General features: G+C 43.4%; 1 protein-coding gene across 1 annotated transcript in view; it reads right to left on the minus strand.

The window, feature by feature from the left end:
• Positions 1-12,205: 12,205 nt before the first annotated feature.
• The window catches only part of LOC310773373 (SAM and SH3 domain-containing protein 1-like), a gene marked incomplete at both ends in the record, with an annotated part of 66,327 nt that continues 55,636 nt past the window's right edge, over positions 12,206-22,896 (minus strand). Inside the window, 3 exons of the mRNA XM_083633240.1 lie at positions 12,206-12,576; positions 15,091-15,218; positions 19,964-20,118. Of these exons, the coding sequence (XP_083489366.1) occupies positions 12,206-12,576; positions 15,091-15,218; positions 19,964-20,118 (654 nt within the window). The remainder of the gene's footprint in view (positions 12,577-15,090; positions 15,219-19,963; positions 20,119-22,896) is intronic.

Consider the following 22,896-nt stretch of genomic DNA (forward strand, 5'->3'; position numbering starts at 1 on the left):
GCAGTTTGGGCTCATCATCTGGCTTAGCATCATGCTTTACAAAAACAATTCAAACGGCTATACGAGGGATCAGCCGAGCAGCATTTTGGTCAACAAACCGCGTCACTGGGTGGCAAATGGAACCCTATGGAGCGTGAGCTTTGGGACCCACATGGAAAGAATCTATATGTACCCTATATGTTTTAATATAGGGCCACATATAGTTTTCCCATATATGGTGCATACATAAAATTGGCCGTTTTCCTATATTATATGTACATATATGTACCTATATGTATAGGTACATATATGTACCTATATGTACATATAATATAGGAAATCGGCCAATTTTATGTATGCACCATATATGGGAAACCTATATGTACATATATGTACCTATATGTAGGATTAAAAAAAAAAAAAAATAGCAGCGCACACAGGATTCAAACCCCAGTTCAAGCCGTGCACTCTAGTGCTGAGCTATACATTTTCTTATACTAACCAGAGAGCCGGGCACATTATATACTCTCTCGCACACAACGTAGACCACAATTGTCAGCGATCGGGAAGTTATTTTATGTGATGCGTACGATCGTAACAGACTAAAATGATGTTGTGTGTGTGTGTGCATCTATAGTCTGTAGGCTGTACGGCTTCAGAGGTTAACTTCATTTAACACCAGAGACTCAGGAGGTAGGCCTACACAGAGCCTCGTATAGTCTGTTACAATAACATAGTGTGCCCAGAGCACCTCGTTCCGCACTTGGTGCAGACCGGTGCAGACTTGCTTTGGTCTAGTCAGTCACAGCTAGTAAGTACTTGCGCATGCTCGTTGCTGCAGGAACTGAATTCATTATTTTATAGTATTGCGCTAAACTATTAACCATAGTTGTGTCCTGGAAGCTTTTTGCTGGCACCACATAGCCTATAGTCCCATATTTATGATATTTCATGTGACATAAAATGCATTGAAATGTAGTTTTCGTGTAGATCAGATTTCAACTCTCAGTTACACAATAAAAGACAATAAAATGCCAATTCACACACTATCAATATTGTCTCTATTCCAAACTACAACAAATGTTTTAACAATATGATGAACCAAATTGTGTTTTTTTTACACGTTTACGTTGTAACCGCATTTTAGCCGGTTGAAAAGAGGGTGAAATTAGGTCTTAGACGTTCAAACCCAATATCACCCAGATTTAAACTAAAAATCAACGTTGAAAAAACGTTTTGTGCTCGCTGGGTATATATGGATTATGACACAGTGTATACAAACAGATTTGTAAATGACCTATATAGGAGGCATATACCTTGTATTGTGTACATATATGGCCTATATGTGGATATAAAGAAGTGAGACCTATATGACCTGTATTATGAACATATAGGGCCTTTATGTGTATATAAAGAAGCTATATAGGAGACATATATGCCCTGTATGTGCACATATAGTACCTATATGTGGATATAAAGAAGCTATAGGAGACCTATATGCCCGGTATATGCACTTATATGCACCTGAATCTGGCCTATATGCAACCTATATGCGGCATAAATGTGGCCTATATGCGCATATATGCACCTAAATCTGGCCTATATGCAACCTATATGCGGCATATATATGGCCTATATGCTCCTATATGCGCATATATGCACCTAAATCTGGCCTATATGCAACCTATATGCGGCATATATATGGCCTATATGCTCCTATATGCGCATATATGCACCTAAATCTGGCCTATATGCAACCTATATGCGGCATATATATGGCCTATATGCTCCTATATGCGCATATATGCACCTAAATCTGGCCTATATGCAACCTATATGCGGCATATATATGGCCTATATGCTCATATATGCTGCATATAGGTTGCATATAGGTTGCATATAGTTGCATATATGTTCATATAGATTCTTTCCATGTGGGGAGGCTTGAGTGTCTGACTCTAGCCGGCTGACCCTGTTTACATTTTAAAAACTGTGACAGTTCACACAACTTTAACGCGACATGCATATATTATACATCAAACTCTTGTGCTACTTCTGCTCTCACTCAGAATGTCAAAATATAAAACGATGTGATGTATAGTTTTTGAGATATTAACGTTTGTTTGGCACAACTCATACTAGTTAACTGCCGCGGGGTTCCGCATTTCTGGGTGGCAACTGACAAGTGACGTCACGCTGATTCATCCAATAGGAAATGTTAGGTCAAGTTTTGAGATTTTAAGCCATGAGCTATTTAATAGTTAATACACAGTGTCATAAGATGTACGCACAAGCGAACACGTTGGTTTTGTAAATTTCATTTTTGTCCTGTGGCGGTGAAGATCTCTCTTTTTAAAGCCTACTGTACCCTGCTGTATACTGCCCACTTGTGGCGGTACTGCAGAAGAGGCAGCATGCAGAGACTCACAGTGGCCTATAACAGCATGAGGCTGCTGCTTAAAGCACCAAGAAGCTGTAGTGCCAGTCAAATGTTTGTAGACATCAGTGTAGCCACCTGCGCGCGCAGCTGTAATACCAAATCTCAGTTACAGATGCATGTGCAGATTATCAGACTCTGCAAACAGCATTATTTTAGCGTTAACCAACCCTGTTTTGAGCTCTGTTAGGTTCTCATCCAGAGTGTGGAACCACTGGTGTTTTAGCCTGTATGTAAAAATGACCATGGTGGAATATCTTGTAATGCCTGTTTTATAATCTGTTCAATCCGTGTATGTTGTGTTCTTTCGTTTTTCCGTTTCAAAACCAAATCGGAAAAAAACCAAATAACGGTTTTGTTTTTTTCTTTTTCCGTTTTAAAACCAAAACGGACAAACGGAAAATCCAAAAACGAAAAAATAGGAGGTTTTTCTGTTTTAAAACTAAACGGGAAAAGGGGAAAATCAAGTTTTATTTGTTTTGTTGTTTTCTTTCTGTGATATTTCGATATTTTTTTAACCCCCCGTGAATGCTGGGAAAACGAGGAGAGGAGGAGGCACATGCGCGACATTTCCGCGGAAGTTTCAGTCTCAGAAAACAGGAAGAGAGGAGTTGTATGGTCTGAAGTTTGCTTGTTACGTTTTGACAACTTATTGCAGTTATGGCCGCACTTGAACCTTATCATAACTTGATCCACGAACTGTGGACAAACATACTCCGAGATCAATGCCACTCTGCAGCTTTCTGGTTAGTAACGTTATTTCGTTATTTTTATGCCTCCGCCGGCGATAGCCAGGCCGGAGGCATTATGGATCCGGGTTGTCCGTCCGTCCGTACGGCCGTACGTCCGTACGGCTGGCCGTCCGTACGATGTTTGTTAACGCGATATCTGAGGAACGCCTGGAGGGAATTTCATCAAATTTGCCTCAAACATCGACTTAGACTCAAGGATGATCTGATTAGATTTTGGTGGTCAAAGGTCAAAGGTCAAGGTCACTGTGACCTCTCGAACGCCATTTTCAAGCTTGTTAACGCAATATCTCAGGAATGCCTTGACGGAATTTAAAGGTCCCATTCCGTGCAAAAGCTGTTTTTACATATACTGCTGTCATCCCTCCCTGTAATGAGTGGTCACAAGCTCAGAACTGCCACAGTTGGATTTGTCCCTATCCAGCTTCCCCCTGCAGTCTCCTTCAAGCCATACCCCCAAACGCTCTGTTCCCCCAGACGGGGTATCGGGACGTCACGATGGTCCTCAAGCATACTGCGCGGGTCTCTCTCACACAAGCTATCTGCACCATTTTGTCTATAGCCACAAAATTAACACTTCTAGCTGGAGCGACGCCAACTGTACGTGATCCAGCAACTGCGGGGGTGCATTCGGTAAGTCTAGGCATTTTGAGATGTCCTCTTTAGCGTAGCAACGTTAAGTTAGCGATAGCGTTAGTTGTGGACACAACCCAGCGTGCTGGTCCACAGACGCTAATCTGATTGGCCACTGGGAGCCTGGGGCGGGCTCTCCCTCAGCGGCCAATGGGAACTGTTAGTTCTGAATATATTATAGAAACAGACCATTCTTGGGACGCAACGAGATGAGGAAGTGACAACTCCGTCACAACAAACGGGGTTGCTATATTTTCGACAAATTAATCCAGAATCATGTTTTATGGACCAGAGACACACGTTTTTAAGAGGTTACAGCTGCACGAATTGGGACCTTTAATCAAACTTGTCTCAAACATCGACTTGGACTCAAGGATGAACTGATTAGATTTTGGTGGTCAAAGGTCAAGGTCACTGTGACCTCTCGAACGCCATTTTCAAGCTTGTTAACGCGATATCTCAGGAATGCCTTGACGGAATTTAATCAAACTTGTCTCAAACATCGACTTGTACTCAAGGATGAACTGATTAGATTTTGGTGGTCAAAGGTCAAAGGTCAAGGTCACTGTGACCTCTCAAACGCCATTTTCCAGCTTGTTAACGCCATATCTCATGAATACCTTGACGGAATTTCATCAAATTTGCCTCAAACATCTACTTAGACTCAAGGATCAACTGATTAGATTTTGGTGGTCAAAAGTCAAAGGTCAAGGTCACTGTGACCTCTCAAACGCCATTTTCAAGCTTGTTAACGTGATATCTCAGGAATGCGTTGACGGAATTTAATCAAACTTGTCTCAAACATCGACTTGGACTCAAGGATGAACTGATTACATTTTGCTGGTCAAAGGTCAAGGTCACTGTGACCTCTCAAACGCCATTTTCCAGCTTGTTAACGCGATATCTCTTGACGGAGTTTCATCAAATTTGCCTCAAACATCGCCTTACACTCAAGGATTATCTGATTAGATTTTGGTGGTCAAAGGTCAAAGGTCAAGGTGAGCTCTCGAACGCCATTTTCAAGCTTGTTAACGCGATATCTCAGGAATGCCTTGACGGAATTTAATCAAACTTCTCAAAACATCGACTTGGACTCAAGGATGAACTGATTACATTTTGGTGGTCAAAGTTCAAGGTCACTGTGACCTCTCACACACCCAATTTCCAAGCTCTGTAACGCAACATCACAGGAGCGCCTTGACGGAATCTCTTCCAATTTGCCTCAAATGGCGATTTGGACTCCAAAATTAAGTAATGGCGGAGGCATAAGTCCGCGTTGCGGTCGTTCTAGTTTATCTTGTTTGTCGTTTTTATGTTGTCCTCTCCATGTGGCTATGCTTTCAAACTTATATCAGCTAAAACAGATGTTTATGTAACGTTACATTAATGTTCGCTTGCAAGCTAACGTTAGCTTTCAGCTGTTATATTTGAGGCAAACCTGCCGCTCATGTTGTGGTGTTGTACAGTATAACGACTAGCTAGCGTGTCTGTCTGACCGTCTGCATGTCTCTTTGTCTGTCAATCTGTCTCACTGTCTGTCTACCTGACTGTCAGTCAGCAGATAGACAGACAGTGAGACAGACAGTCAGTAGCCTACCTCAGTCAGTGACTAACTGACTCTGTCTGCACGACTGTCTGTCTCACTGTCTACCTGACTGTCTGTCTGTCTACCTGATTGACTGACTGTCTGTCTGTCTCACTGTCTGCCTGTCTACCTGACTGTCAGTCAGCGTCTCTCTGACTGACTGTGTGTTTCGCCGGTCTACCTCACTGACTGATGTCTGTCTGCCACTGCTGTCTGCCTGACTGTCACACTGGATGTTATGTAATTTAGCTTTCGTTGCTTTGAATTTGACATTAGGCCAGGCATGACAATTGAGGCCTCTTTTAGGTCTGTGACCTCTGACCCCTTTTGTTTTTGCCCATCCTTAGTCTTCTGCACGGCCCAGCCACCATCACAGTCTTCATTACCAGTGTCAGGCCCAGTCTCCTGAAAGGTTCCGCCTGTGTCGTTGGTGTCCGGGCCATCGTCCAGGGTTGCTCCACCCTTCGGCCCAGCCTCCTGGACACCCTCTACACCTGTTGTGCCTGTTCGTCGCTGCCCAGGCCACATCACCTGCTCACTTCCTCCATGGGGCGACTACTTAATTTGAACTATACATCAACTGACACTTAACCAGACCAGCTTGTGATTTGTGTATCTGTTTCAAATAAATGTACCATTTGAAGGGGCAGCTGTTCAAAACCCCAAGCTAAACGTCCTGGACTTAATCTCAGAGAATCCTTCACATCACCTCTCACCATTGCCAGTTACACACGTCATTAGTACCCACAATCAGGATTTAATTACCGCACCTCAATCTATGCCCCACCTTCATCCTTTGCAGTGTTCCTTTAAAGGTTCTGTTAATCTATTTGTTCTCATGTGTTCTATTGATCACACTCAATAGAACACACTCTAGGCCGTGTCAGGTCACTCCACCCTGTCCACCCTTTTGGTCATCGGTCAATTGATTATTATACAAAGGGTAGTTCTGGCAGGAGCAATTTGAATAGATGATGCAGAGTTGGGATAAGACAAGACAGTTTGGTCTTTCTTTCTTTATTTTTTATTTAAAAGGTTTACATTTCCTAATATGTATTATTGCTGCATGTATTTCATATGCTTGTTCCCAATACACCTGTCAGATGGATGGATTATTTTGGCAAAGTTCAGACATTCCCTTGGAAAGAGACAGAGATGCTGGTTCAAGGAGTTTTGAGCACTTGTTGGCAGTGTTGGGGGGTAATGCATTACAAAGTTTGCAAGATTACAGAGTAATGCATTACTGTAATCACATTACATTTGTCTGTAATAACAAGTAGTCCCTAAATCCGGTAATCACATTACAGTTACAATTCAAACACTTATAGCATTACTTGCATTACATAAGTTCTTCAATTATCTGCAGGATCAGGATTGAATCTGCAGCATGATGGGAAAAGAAACAACAAACATGCAGTGCTTTTTCATGCACTCGATTAAACAATGCAACGACTAGATTGGATGGGCTGGAGGGACGGGGAGGAGTGAGGTCTTGTGTATGTCCTAATTATTGGGATATGGATTTGTGCTGATATGGGCATATGTAATGTTTCATGTTATATTGTTAACTGGCAATTAGGTGACAATGCATCTCAGGCGATGTTGCGGAGTAACGCAAAAGTAATGTAACAAGTAGTGTAACAAATTACTTTCTCCAGGGAGGCATTACTTTTTTTAAAGTAATGTGCGTAATATATTACTTTTTTTACTGCTTGTTGTCCATTGCTCTATCCCAGCATGCATCAGAAGCTGGAGTGTTGCTGAGCTCAGGATAAGAGGTTGTGACTGACCCCGTGTGGACAAGAGGTTGATGTTCGGTCAGGTTACAATTTTGATCTCTTTACATCCAGACTATGGATGCACATTGCTCGTTAAATAATGACCATCAAGTATTCAGCCAAGCCATAGTATAAATAGTCTCTTATATTTGAACATGTATAATAGGAAATCCGGGGGTTCCCAAAATCTGCAATTCTCCTAACTGTAGTTTGTCTTTATTGCTCATAATTGTATTGCATCAACTGCATTACATGCTATCCAGTATTTTCCCATGTTTCTGTGCCTGCATGTACAGTATTTACAGGCAACCTCAGTTCAGGGACAAGGTTGTAATACTTTGTCTGGGAGTATTGATTTTTGTGACATGAAAGCTTGCTGTCAATTGCAGTAACCATTATTCTAGAAAAGCCAGTAACATTTTTGTTTTGTTTTATTTATTTGCACACAATAAAAACAGAAATGAATTAAAAACAAAATACAAACAAGAAAATAATATGCAGGTAGAGACAGGAAAGCCTAGAAGGACTTATTCTACCTCAGAAAAGCAAATAACAATCTGTACAAAGCACACAATACAACAGAAATAAGAAGGAAAGAAGAAAACAAAGCCAGTTTGGCCTCTCTTCTCTATGTTGTTTTTATTTGTCATCTTGTGTCACTTATTGTAAAGCATCCTTGGGTTCCTTGAAAGGCGCTCTATAAATCCAAGTTATCACTTATTATTATTATTATTATTATTATTATTATTAAAACAAATAGACAAAAAATAAAAGAAGAGTAAAAGAAAAAAGTAAAAATAAAAAGCATTCAAAATAAGTGAGTAGAGTAGACAGACAAAATATACAGTAATATACACTTACACTTCATGAAGTCCATGGGTGCGTTCGTAAATCCACTCTGATGTTCCACACTGAAATAAAACGACAGCGCGGATCTATGCTACATTACAACGGCGCTCCCAATTTACGAATGGTCCAGTGTGCGCTCTGGCGCTCGGAGCAGCTATTTCCGAACGCACCCCATGTCAAATATCTTTCGTTTGCCTCTGCTTCTATTTAGAGATGCAAGACGCAAAAATCTGCCATCACATGTTCTCAACGGGATCCTGCCATTTTGTCCGTTGACAGGCGTTGGTCAAACCTTTTATTGGCACCTGTGGGAAAGGAGGGAGAACTTAACTTAACTAACTTAACTTTACTAACTTAACTTAGAATGAGCCTTAAAGCCTTAAAGAGCATGGGGCAGGTTAGAGACCCCAATCAGTCAATGTGTAGGTGAATTATGGAGGAACTCGATTTTCACATTAAGACACTTACATATACACTACAGTGACTTCTGGGGTCGTTTTACTTTTTTAACTTTTATTTTGACATCTTGGATCCCAAAACTCTGACGTCACAGTGGGGAGTCGCCAGGCATGACCGTCTGTCCCTCTGTCTGTCCCTCTGTCTGTCGTCACTTAGGTCAGGGCTGTCAGTCACACACTATGGATGCTAACGCCGGTTTTCAGGAGGAAGAGGAGGTAGCAAATGTTTATGCACATGCATATGATGGCCTCAGCCTAATTTTGACAGTGAAAGAGAGCAGGAACAGCCCAGCTACGAAACAACGGACCGCGGAGAGAGTTGAGAAAGCAAGCGAGCAGAGGCGGGCCGAGGTGCGGACTGTAATTCGATACACACACACGCACGCACACACACACACACACACACACACACACACACACACACACACACACACACGCGCGCGCAAAAGTGACGTATCACTCGTGTCCAGCCATCTGGCCGAGTTAGAGCCGAAGTCCCGAACACAAACCGAAAACCTCCCGAAGCTGCTGCTGCAGCGGGGTGCATATTGTCCGGCCAGCCGACCGAGAGGCATGCGAGCCGGGCACTATTAAACAGTTGGGGTGTGTGAGGTGGCTGGCTGTGGAGGTGGCGGTTTCTCCTCCTCCTTCTTTCTCCCGCACAGCAGAACGGACCCCAGGCTGCAGACAGCCCGGCGCAGAGCAGAGCAGAGCAGAGCAGAGCAGAGCAGAGCAGCGGTGCTGTGCTGCTTGAGGAGGAAGGAGCCGCAGCCTCCCCCTCCCTCGAGTGAAGAGAGACGAGAAAGAGAGCGTGTCACACAGCGTAGACACACACACACACACACACACACACACACACACACACACACCGAGAGAGCGAGAGAGAGAGAGAGAGAGAGAGAGAGAGAGAGAGAGAGATAGAGCGTGTCACAGCGCAGACAAGCACAGTGGGAGGGGAGAGGGAGACACGCACGCGGGAGCCACTCCCCACTGTGACGTAGCAGGCTTTTTCTTGTCAGATTAAAAGTCTGTTATTTCCTTCTGAAAAAGGAAGGTGTTTTTCTCCATATTTTTTTTCAAACTTTTTTTTTTTAATTATGCATTAACTTTTCAAATGGACATAGGGACAAGGTTAAGTATACATTTAGCAAAGGAATTACCCTGCTCCATGCTCTTTAAAGACAGTTTCATATCTGTGACATGAATGAGAAAGAAACAGCTCACCCTAAAATCCAAAATACATATTTTTCCTCTCACCTGTAGTGCTATTCATCCATAGATTGTTTTGAGATAGCTGTCTGGGTTTTGGAGATATCAGCCGTAGAGATGTCTGCCTTCTCTCCAATACAATGGAACTGGATGGCACCCGGCTTGTGGTGCTCAAAGTGCCAAAAAATTTTTTTTTTGAAAAACTCAACAGCAGTGTCTCTTTCCAGAAATCATGACTCAAGATAATCCACAGACCTTGTTGTGAGCAGTTTCATGTAGGAACTATTGTCTCTCGACCGAACTACACCCACTAGCTGCTAACCAGTGTTGGGGGTAACTCATTACAAAAGTAACATATTACATGTAATATATTACTTTTAGCAGTAACTCAGTAATATAACTTATTACTTATAGGATTTCAGTAATATTATACCAGTTACTTTGTCAAGTAACTCAAGTTACAAATTGAGTTCTCGGGATGGTTCCGGGGCGGCGATGTCATTCTGCTGCTGCTGTTGTTTTGGTAAAAGTAATGCAAAAGTAGTGTAATAAGTAACGAGTTACTCTACATGGAAAGTAATATTGTAAAGTAACTTATTACTTTCAAATGAAAGTAACTAGTAATATGTAGTATATTACATTTTGAAAGCAACTTGCCCAACACTGCTGCTAACTACTTCCCACATGAAACTAGCAGCTGCAGAGCAGCAGCTAGCTATCAGGTGTAGTTTGGTCAAAAATTGTTCCTCCATAAAACTGCTCACAACACAAGTCTGTGGATTATCTTGAGTAACTAGGTCATGATTTCTGAAAAGGCTGTTGAGTTTCTCCATTGCATTTTTTGGCGCTTTGAGCACCACAAGCCAAGTGTCATCCAGTTCCAATGTGTTGGAGAGAAGGCAGACATCTCTACAGCTGAGATCTCCAAAAGCTAGACAACTAACACCAAACAATCTAGATGGATAAATAGCACTACAGGTGAGGGGGGAAATATGTATTTTGGATTTTAGGGTGAGCTGTCCCTTTTAAAGACAGATTGAAGAGTTCCTTCCACTCACTGCCAAGCGCTGCTGCCTGCGGAGCTGCTGGAGTCTGAGCAGGTCCATGGCAGAGGCAGTCTCCATTGCAGACCAGTTCAGCTGAGCGGAGAACATCTGAACCACAGACTGAGGGATTCCATATCGACCGTACTGCAAAAGGATCCAGTTATGTGTAAATCACAATCTAAATGGATCGGTCAGTATTATTAAAGGAGAATCTCGTTTTTTTTTAACCTGGACCCCTCTCTCCTCACATTAATTATGATCTGACGACTCACCCAGCGATCTCCGCGGCGTTTCTGGCCGTCCTAGCGTTGTTTTGAGATCAATAGCGTCCAAGCCAGTCGTAAAATGGAGCTCCGAGGGGGCCAAGTGGCAGCCTGTCTTTCCTCCATCTAAATAGCCAGTTTTATTCCCGTTTTCGCCACATATCATCATAATCTCATCCCTCAACAACCACCAGACTGATATTCCCCCCGGGGCTGTTTCCTGGTGTCTCCCAGGGATCAAATTACCTCATTCGTGATCTCGGTCACCAAGTCTCGTCAAGTCCCGCGATACCTTCCTGCCGGCTGGCCAACTGGCCAGCCGGGCCAGAAACGCCGCGGAGATCGCTGGGTGAGTCGTCAGATCATAATTAATGTGAGGAGAGGGGTCCAGGTTAAAAAAAAAACGAAATTCTCCTTTAAATGATCGTCTCAGATGTTTCCTAAAGTTGAGATTTCCATTGGAAGGAACCTTTTGATATATGAACTTGGCCAAATACTAAATCGTAATAGCAATGTTCCTAAATAGTAATAGCAATGTTCCAAGTCATTTACATCATATGCATTTACAGTGTAAATATGTGGTAGGTGTAAATACATTTGATATCCATTACACCTACAAAGTAGCATCATTCATGTTTTCACTGCAGCTGAAGGATCCTTCATTGGTAGAAGTTTTATGACTTTTGGGTCCATGAAACCCTCTGATAATCAATGGTAAAATTTAGTAAATCATTTTGAAAATGTTTTTTTTTTTTCCAAATGGAAAAATCCCTGAAAAATGTATGAATCCAACAGCAGCACTGATCTGTGAAGTGACAGCGTACTCTAATTTGAAGCCAATACCTTGTCAGAAAAGGGTTCCATTGTCAGATCGATACCCTGCAGCTGGAGTCTTTCCTCCAGCAGGGCCTCCAGGTTCACCGAGGTCATGAACATTTTCTTCTTTCCCTTCAACCGCAGCCGGCGGGCTTCAGAATTGGCCGAAATGGATGGACTCCTGTTCTCCTCTGGGTCCATGTAGGTGTGCATGCAGGCGCTTTCTGTGGGTAATGGCTCTCTGCATGGGTTTGACGAGGAAGGGGGTGCAGCTCCTCCGGGATGATCTGGCCTTTTTGCTGGGACTGTGGGGGGCGGGTTCAGGTGTGTGCATGCAGATGTCTCCGCCCGTTTATCCATGTCTGAATTGATGTGCACAACCCCACATGATGCGCTCAGAGGTTCAGAGGGTGGAAACATGGCCTCTGGGTGTCAGATTCCGGTCTTTGGGGCTGAGGAGTTCTCTGTTCTGGACTCCTGTCAGGGAGAAGCATCTTCTCAGCAGCTCTGGTCCTGCATTAAAAGCCGTTAGCTCCACGCAGCTCCTGCTCCGAGCCCTGGCTTCACAGGCATGGTGAACGCTCGCTGGGCTGTTCTTAGGGGGTCTTAGCGATGGTGAGCTAGCAGGCAGGCCTCCTGGGACACTCTTTTGAAAGGTCTTAGTAGGGCAGGGGGAGGTCAGGGGGAGGGCGGGGTACTCGGGGGACGGGAGGGGGCTCGACTCGCAGCCGGACGAGGACCTGCTCATGGACGAAGGCGTCTTTTTGTCCCTCCCTGAAATAAACAAGTGCAGCATGTGTGCAGATCATGCAGATTTCAGTTAAAGTGGCAGTTCACCCAAAAATGTAAATGCTGTCATCATCTGCTCACCCTCATGCTTGTTGAAACACAGGTGAAATGTGTCCATATATAACAGAGGGAGGTTGCCAGCACAACTTATTCAACTGAAGTCAATGACGACTGGTTGTTTTCTCTCCAGTTGTGCTGGAAACCTCCTTGTGTAGTCTGTTATATGGACAAACTTCACCTGTGTTTCAACTTGCATGGGGGTATGGAGAGAAGATGATGATGTCATTTTATTTTTTGGGTGAAGTGTTCCTTTAACTGCACATGCATTGGATGTGTTGCCCTTATAAGAAAGAAAGCAGCAGGGGTGTGGCCAGTGTTGGGAAAGAGTATATAGCCAGTGTGGAAGGACGTCCAAGAAAGATGTATGAAAAATAACTCTTCAGAGAAAAATTTTAATAAAATATTGGGAAAAAAAACAAAAGTGTAAAAAACATGTGAATGGAAATAAAAGAAGCAAGCAGTCCAGTCTGGTGAAGCATTGAGCCGTTTATTCCTCACGCTCAACCATGACAGTAGCACACTTGAGAACTGGCCAGACTGTTGTAGATATGGTTAGTTGAACTTTGACCTTTAGTTACGTCACACAAACTGTTTATTGAATTGATCGGAGCAAACTTTGTTCTACTCTTTTCGAGGTTTTCCTCAGTATGCATTTCAGTGCATTTACAATGATAAAAAAAAAATGCCACATTTCAACAAGTATAATTATACCAATTAGTGTTTTTTTTTATTACTCTGTATAATGCAGTATTCAGGCACATGATAAAATATTGTGCAACAATATATTATACTGAACTAGAAAAATATACACGCAAAAACAGCAAAATCTTGAGAGAAATATACTGTACAAGTGTGGAAAATAGGCTACTCTGACATCATCCTCTCCCCACATCAGCTTAGACATTTACAAGAGCACAACTCTTTGTATTTTCACTGTCCTCTAAAGACTTAACCAAACCAAATAACCACAATAAAAAGGATATAGTTATGAGTAAAAGCAAGCATTCACAGTAAATATGTACTGCAATTATGGGAAATTATTGTTTTTCAAACTATTTAAAACTCGAGTGGAAACACTTTTTTCTTTTTTTAAACTCTTGTAGTCACACAACAGTCACCATTTTCAGCAAAACGCAAAAACCACCACACGAGTCACCACTCACAAGGCCAGATGTATTTGTGAGTAGACCTACAAGCGGCTCGACATAGACATTGTACAGGTTTCTGAGAAAGACCTTTAGAGCGGCGCTTCTCAAACTGTTTCATGTCAGGACCCCTAAACTGACACAGATTAGACACGGACCCCCATTTATAAGATTTTGTCCCAGGGTCCCCCATCTGATAAGACTTTTTCTTTTAGATGTTTTATTACAAAAAGTGTTTGAAATACATGACTGAAATAGTCTTAGATTCTGTCATTGTGTTACTTATGGATGGTATTATAGTGAAAATATGAAATAATGTATCCCCCTTTTTGCTGGCGACCCCCTGGAAAGCCCTCAAGGACCCCTGGGGGTCCCCGGAGCCCACTTTGAGAACCACCGCTTTAGAGATGACTGGTCTGCGTGATGCAAGTAAGCTCTTTAGTCCCTCAATAATAAAGATAGAGAAGATTGTACTTTCTCTCTTTTTTCTTTTCAACGCTATAGAGGGCCAAAATGGAACGTCACTTCCTGCTTCAGCACTGTACCAGAGATTTTCATCCGCCATTTATTTTTCCATAGACATTTCGTAAAATGCTTATAAAAAATAGTTTTACTTGGTCAAACCAAACGGTTCAGATATATTTAGAAACAGGAGAGACCACATAACATTTCACTGGGACCAAAATGTTAAAAAAAAATGCGGATTTAAAGATTTTTTCCCCCGATGTTCTATTTTTAAGTTTTGGTCCGAGTGAAATGTTCTATGTTCTCTCTCGATTCTAAATATAGCTGAACCGTTTGGTTTGCCGAAGTAAAACTATTTTTATAAGCATTTTACAAAATGTCTATGGGAAAATAAAGGGCGGATGAAAATCTCTGGTGCAGTGCTGAAGCAGGAAGTGACGTTCACTTTGGCTCTCTATTGAGAAAAGGTAATTCTGGTAAAGAAAGGCAGTGGCATGTCAGCTCTCAAATGCATTGAAACAGATGTGAGAGTAGAGATCATAAGAACATTGAAACAGATGTGAGAGTAGAGATCATAAGAACATTGTTTGATTCAATGATGCAGAAACAGAATCAAGTATGACAGTATGAAAGAATAAAATGCTAGGGGGGGGAGGGGGGGAAGTGAGCATCGTAAGCAAATGAGGCGAGGGCAGAGTCTTTCCAAAATAAGAGCATGAAAACTGGCGGTCTGGAATGCCCAAGCATGGAGAAGAAGTGTGGAAGACTACGGCAGTCTTCCTAGTGAGGGATGGGGGCAGTGGTCACAGTCGACTCAGACTGTCATTACCGTTCTCCAGGTTCTCGGTGCTCTCGTAGCAGCCCGAGTCGCGCGGGGAATCCCCCGCCAGGCCGCGCCTGTCCAGGAGCAGCTTCTCCTGGGAGCCTCCGGACTGACTGCCTCGCTCAGGGTCGCTGCTGCGTGCAGAGCACAACACCACCAACAGGGGGCCACAGTCACTTTCAGAGATCCAAGGGTAGACCTGCTACAGTAAAGCATCATCTGTGTGTCTTCCTGTATCTCTACAGGTACGAGGATTCAATGTCCTCACAGTTACACCTGTGTGTCTTCCTGTATTTCTACACTTATGAGGATTAAATGTCCTCACAGTTACACCTGTGTGTCTTCCTGTATTTCTACACTTATGAGGATTCAATGTCCTCACAGTTACACCTGTGTGTCTTCCTGTATTTCTACACTTATGAGGATTCAATGTCCTCACAGTTACACCTGTGTGTCTTCCTGTATTTCTACACGTATGAGGATTCAATGTCCTCACAGTTACACCTGTGTGTCTTCCTGTATTTCTACACTTATGAGGATTAAATGTCCTCACAGTTACAGCTGTGTGTCTTCCTGTATTTCTACACTTATGAGGATTCAATGTCCTCACAGTTACACATGTGTGTCTTCCTGTATTTCTACACTTATGAGGATTAAATGTCCTCACAGTTACAGCTGTGTGTCTTCCTGTATGTCTACACTTATGATGATTCAATGCCCTCACAGTTACACCTGTGTGTCTTCCTGTATTTCTACACGTATGAGGATTCAATGTCCTCACAGTTACACCTGTGTGTCTTCCTGTATTTCTACACGTACGAGGATTCAATGTCCTCACAGTTACACCTGTGTGTCTTCCTGTATTTCTACACGTATGAGGATTCAATGTCCCCACAGTTACACCTGTGTGTCTTCCTGTATTTCTACACGTACGAGGATTCAATGTCCTCACAGTTACACCTGTGTGTCTTCCTGTATTTCTACACGTATGAGGATTCAATGTCCTCACAGTTACACCTGTGTGTCTTCCTGTATTTCTACACGTATGAGGATTCAATGTCCTCACAGTTACACCTGTGTGTCTTCCTGTATTTCTACACGTACGAGGATTCAATGTCCTCACAGTTACACCTGTGTGTCTTCCTTTATTTCTACACGTATGAGGATTCAATGTCCTCACAGTTACACCTGTGTGTCTTCCTGTATTTCTACACGTACGAGGATTCAATGTCCTCACAGTTACACCTGTGTGTCTTCCTGTATTTCTACACTTACGAGGATTCAATGTCCTCACAGTTACACCTGTGTGTCTTCCTGTATTTCTACACGTACGAGGATTCAATGTCCTCACAGTTACACCTGTGTGTCTTCCTGTATTTCTACATGTACGAGGATTCAATGTCCTCACAGTTACACCTGTGTGTCTTCCTGTATTTCTACACGTACGAGGATTCAATGTCCTCACAGTTACACCTGTGTGTCTTCCTGTATTTCTACACATACGAGGATTCAATGTCCTCACAGTTACACCTGTGTGTCTTCCTGTATTTCTACACGTACGAGGATTCAATGTCCTCACAGTTACACCTGTGTGTCTTCCTGTATTTCTACACGTATGAGGATTCAATGTCCTCACAGTTACACCTGTGTGTCTTCCTGTATTTCTACACGTACGAGGATTCAATGTCCTCACAGTTACACCTGTGTGTCTTCCTGTATTTCTACACGTACGAGGATTCAATGTCCTCACAGTTACACCTGTGTGTCTTCCTGTATTTCTACACGTACGAGGATTCAATGTCCTCACAGTTACACCTGTGTGTCTTCCTGTATTTCTACACGTACGAGGATTCAATGTCCTCACAGTTACACCTGTGTGTCTTCCTGTATTTCTACACGTATGAGGATTCAATGTCCTCACAGTTACACCTGTGTGTCTTCCTGTATTTCTACACGTATGAGGATTCAATGTCCTCACAGTTACACCGGTGTGTCTTCGTGTATTTCTACACATACGAGGATTCAATGTCCTCACAGTTACACCTGTGTGTCTTCCTGTATTTCTACACGTACGAGGATTCAATGTCCTCACAGTTACACCTGTGTGTCTTCCTGTATTTCTACACGTATGATGATTCAATGTCCTCACAGTTACACCTGTGTGTCTTCCTGTATTCCTACACTTATGAGGATTCAATGTCCTCACAGTTACACCTGTGTGTCTTCCTGTATTTCTACACGTACGAGGATTCAATGTCCTCACAGTTACACCTGTGTGTCTTCCTGTATTTCTACACGTATGAGGAGTCAATGTCCTCACAGTTACACCTGTGTGTCTTCCTGTATTTCTACACGTATGAGGATTCAATGTCCTCACAGTTACACCTGTGTGTCTTCCTGTATTTCTACACGTATGAGGATTCAATGTCCTCACAGTTACACCTGTGTGTCTTCCTGTATTTCTACACGTATGAGGATTCAATGTCCTCACAGTTACACCTGTGTGTCTTCCTTTATTTCTACACGTATGAGGATTCAATGTCCTCACAGTTACACCGATAGAAAGAGACACAAACTACTCCAAAGTGAGGACATTTCGCTGGTTCTCACTTCTACAGAGTACTGCAGGGATGACGTATTTTTGTAGGCTTAACCAGAAATCGCAGCCGTTTTGGTTCATCAGGGACAAAAGTTTATGGGAAAGCTAATTTTGGTTCAGCAGGATAATCTTCACAAACATTAAAGTCCCTGGAAACCAAAATCCACAAAAACCTTCTAACTATTAAATTTAGGGTCTTATGTGAGTAATTGTGTGCCTCAGAAATTAATTGACATTACTTTCAACCCTAACCCCAAAAATCGCTTTTCTACAAGGTCTGGATTTCCATTTCCTCATTGAAGAGAGCGGTGCGCGCGGTGCTAAAATGCATGATCTTATCACGTCATAAGATTTAATCAAATCACACACATGCATGCACGCACGCGCGCAGACACACGCTGACACACACACAGTAGCGCAGCGGCAGAGATCTCTTCCTCTCTGTAAAAAACCTCTCTGTCTGTGCTATGCGCCAAGCAACGCGCGAACACACACACACACACACACACACACACACACACACACACACACACCATCTCTCTTTCCTTCTCTCTCTCTCTCCTTCTCTCTCTCTCTCTCCGTTAACGGAGAGAGAGGTCTCCTCCGAGCAGGTCTCCTCCGAGAGAGAGAGAGAGAGAGAGAGAGAGAGACCTGCTGCAGACGGGACACGCCCACACAGTCCGCGGGAGAAAATACACTCTAAAATCTAATTGATTCTCATGACTTTTGTCATGACTGTCAAACCTAAATTTATATACTTTGCGACGTTCATCATTGTTCAAATTTGGCTGGTGGCTTATTGACATAGGTTCCTGTGATGTGATGAACTCAAATGTTAAATAATAAAAACATATTTCTGGTTTCCAGGGACTTGAATCACTTTTATGACTTTTGAAGCGTTTTATAAAAAAACATGTTAAAAAAATGCATTTACAGTCATAAAAGTTATTCACGTTTGTGAAGATTATCCTACTGAACCCAAATCCGCTTTCCCATAAACCTTTGTTAACCACAGACCTTATTTTATGCATTTAAGTGAAATCCCCATTCTAAACCCCATTTACAGTACAAACCCAGAAGTATACTTCCGGACTCATTCCTGCGGCGCTCTATAAGGAGCTAGTCTAGGGTTTGGACTTGGGTTTAGGTTTAAGACTGCAGTTAGGATTAGGTTTAGTTTGGGGTAAGGGTTAAGTTTCGAGGTTAGGGAGTGAGCATAGTTAATGAAGGTCCTCACAGGTAAGTAATACATACAAGTGTGAGTGTGTGTGTGTGTGTGTGTGTGTGTGTTTGTGTGTGTTTGTGTGTGTGTGTGTGTGTGTGTGTGTGTGTGTGTGTGTGTGTGTGTGTGTGTATGTGTGTGTGTGTGTGTATGTGTCTGTGTGTGTGTGTACGTGTACGTGTACATGTGTGTGTGTGTGTGTGTGTGTGTGTGTGTGTGTGTATGTGTGTGTGTGTGTGTGTGTGTGTGTGTGTGTGTGTGTGTGTGTGTGTGTGTGTGTGTGTGTGTGTGTGTGTGTGTGTGTAAAGTGGGTTGAGTTTAACCCTCTGGGGTCTAAGCCATTTTTTCCTATTTTTGATGTGTCTGGTCTCCTTGTGTAATAATGCTTAGACACCTATTTATATGAAAACTAAAAGATTTATGAACTGGATTTGGTTGCATCAGCCTTATTCCAGTGTATTAAAAATACACATATTACTGTGTAGGTATTTGATGATCTCCCTAATACATGATGTATTTAGAACGTGTCACATTATTTAAATGCCTTCATTAAAACCGTAATGACACCGTACATTGTGTACTTACTTACAATACTTTTCCATAGGTTAATACACTGGCCATTGTAAACTTAGGTTTTGCCAAAGCGCCAAATATCAGAATTCTTCTCAGTTGATGCAGTAAAAGTAGCTGGTCTGTGTATAGGAGACGATAATCTTTGCATCCGTATCCGTACATGCCCATAAATTGTCCTGAACCTCTGGAATATGTGAAGCATGCATAATTTAACTCAGCGGATGTGAATGGCACACTTTAAATGTATTTGTTCATGTGTGTCTGTAACGTTTGAGTTGTGTCTCAGTGTATTAGCGTCTTTCTAATGTATGTGCTCATGTGTGTCTGTAACATTTGAGTTGCCATTGAGATATAAGTGTCTTTCTGATGTATGTGCTCATGTGTGTCTGTAACGTTTGAGTTGTGTCTGAGATATAAGTGTCTTTCTGAGTCATTATATGTCTGTTAGCAGTCAGACGTGCTCAGGTTTGACCGCCTGGCTTGACCCACCATCGTACTCCTGCAGCAGCTCGACGGCCGTGAGCAGCACGGCTCTGTGCTGAGGCTCTCTGATGTTCAGCTCGTCCAGGTCCTCCTCCTCCAGCAGCTTGAAGGTGTCCAGATCCTCGTAGCCATCAAACAGGAAGGTGGGAAGATGCTCCTGTGTGTGGAGAGAGAGGTGGGGGGAGGCAAACAGGGAAGGAAGAAGGTGTCGTTAGTGGTGGACATTTATTTGACGATCCACATTTTGGATCTTTTCAAATCCCTGTGTAAACAGTGGCGACATTTGTGCGTCAAACTGCAATATGGAGGAGGTCTATAATGTCTACTTATTCCCACTGGGAGGTCATGTTTTCATCCCTGTTTGTTTGTCGGTTGGTCTGTTTGTCGGTCAGTCTGTTTGTTGGCAGGATCTCTCAAAAAGTTATGAACAGATTTGCACAAAACTTTGTAGAAAGGTTGGTCATGGGCAAAGGACCAACTGATTAACCTTCCACGCCCACTGGCCAAAAGGGGGCGTGGAAATGGGTGTGGCCAATCACACAAAGGTGCCTAACTTCCAAAATGGATTCAGACAGAGCCGTATAATAGAAGAGTTGCGACATCTCCATTCACTCCAATGGACCAGTTTTTTTTTTTACTTCACAAAAGTTCCCGGAAATGGGAGTTTACGGAAGTTCTACCAAGAGACGGAACTAGTTACGTCATCACATTCAATTATCCAATAACAGCCTGCCATTCGTCCAAGCGGTCTGTTTAAAAGGAGTGCCCCTCCTACCTGTCTATTGCTCTTGTCTCCTATGCATTGCAGCGTCAAAGCATGTCAGACTCTCCAGCTCCTGGTTCGGATGTCCCACCGTCGTTGCTCCGCCGCAGCTCAAGGCTCTCCTCTCCTGTCGACTTCTCCGCTTGGTCTGACTTCCAAGTCAGATCAGCTCTGATCGGTCTGGGCATACGTGAGTCAGTCTTGAGCTTGATCCCCCTCAAGCATTCAGTCGCTGTTTTCCTCATTCACAAATGTAGCGAGCCCAAATCATGGGTAGCTATTGCTAACGCTAATGTTTTCATTGCGCTGCAGAGAAGCGCTCATTCATGTTGGGTGTGTAATCCTAGAGCAATCTGTCCCTTCCAACAGTGGCCGCTTCCCTCCCGTGTCCAATCGGGGATAATCAAATATGCCCGTGTCCAATCGGGTCCCGTGTCCAATCGGGGATTATCAAATATGCCCGTGTCCAATCGGGTCCCGTGTCCAATCGGGGATTATCAAATATGCCCGTGTCCAATCGGGTCCCGTGTCCAATCGGGGATTATCAAATATGCCCGTGTCCAATCGGGTCCCGTGTCCAATCGGGTATTATCAAACATGCATGTCTGGTTTCAGTCAACATTGCGGCTGCACTCATTGCAGGCCGGGTGCCAATCCCTGAGCAACTCTGTCCTGTTGCATACGGCCGCTTCCCTCTCCCATGTCAAATCGGGCCCCGTGTCCAATCGGGTATTATCAAACATGCATTTAGTCCCTGGTTTCAGTCAACGTTGCGGCAATGCTGCTGCACTCATTTCAGGCCGGGTGCCAATCCCTGAGCAACTCTGTCCCTGTTGCCTGCGGCCGCATCCCTCTCCCGTGTCCAATCGGGTTTTTAACAACATGCCTCTCTAGTCCCAGTTTCCAGTCAACCTTTTCTTTTTCATAGCATGTTTCCTCTCTTACGCATCCAATCCATCGATCCAATCCCAGTCATTTAGATAAAGTATAACCCTTGTAAACCTTTTCCGGCCTATGCTGAGTAGCGCGCTAGCTACCTGGCTAGCCACCGGCCTTCCATGCTATACTGCGCATGCGTGTGGCTGGTTTAGTGTTGCCAAAGATGTGCATTGCAAATGCAAGATGCGACACTATTAGGTCGGTCCGTCTCCCGTTGCATGCTTTCAGGCAAAATGGCGATAATCATCAGTTCTGCTGTTGCCTGTCCTTCAGGCCAAAAAATGGCTTCTTGTTCAATTTAATTCAATGCTCTTTCTATCTGTCACAGCTGCATGTGGTTCTGGCTTCAGCATATGCTTGAATTAATTCATTTTATTTGTAATAAATATTAGATCCAATAGGCTTAGTGCTAGAGATAATAATAAAATAGATAAATTAAAAATGGTTTTATTTAATGTTATATAAAAAATTAATTAATAAATAAATAAATAAAGTAAAAATAAATAATCTCAGTAACATCCGTTGTTTACTTTATTTAACATCCAGCATGTCACATGCTTAAATCCTAACTTCTTTCTTTTCTTATAGCACCAGATCTCAGTCTAAATCGAGCAGACCTTGTGAATCTTCTAACTGCTTCCATGGATCAAGCTCCAGCGGTAACCCCCGAACCTGCCAGCAAAGGAAAGGGCAAACGCAGGAAGGCGAAAGCCGTTCCTGCCCAAAAAACCCCTATGATTTACTTCAACCAAGGCCAAGTTGTCGGCCCACCAGGAGTGGTCCGAGACCCGTCAGGGCAGTATCATGACACCCCAGTCCAGCTACCCAGCCCATCACCCTTCGGCCAAACCCCCTTCACCCTCTCCTCCTCCCTGCCCATTATATATGGATTATTATACATTCAATTATACATATTATACATTCCCCCGCCATTCCCAACCCCCCTACCTTTTCCCCTGGTTACTCCTGCATCAGCATCCTCTGCCCCCTCAACATCTGCAGAGGGAAGCGCTGCCCCTAACGCTGCCGTCGTCATCCCCGACCCTGCAGCTATGTCAATCCTCTTGTCCGCTGTCACCTCCCTAGCCAACTCAGTGGGGGACATCAATACCCGCCTCAGTCTCATCGAAGGTGGAGGGTCCGCCGGGCCCAGCTCACAGCCCGCCCCTCCACTTCCAGCCCTTCCGGCCCAAGGCCAGCGGAACCAAGCCTTCTCGTTAGCTACAGCAATCC

The sequence above is a fragment of the Poromitra crassiceps genome (assembly GCF_964638095.1).
Source record: "Poromitra crassiceps genome assembly, chromosome: 3".
Taxonomy (NCBI): Eukaryota; Metazoa; Chordata; class Actinopteri; order Beryciformes; family Melamphaidae; genus Poromitra; species Poromitra crassiceps.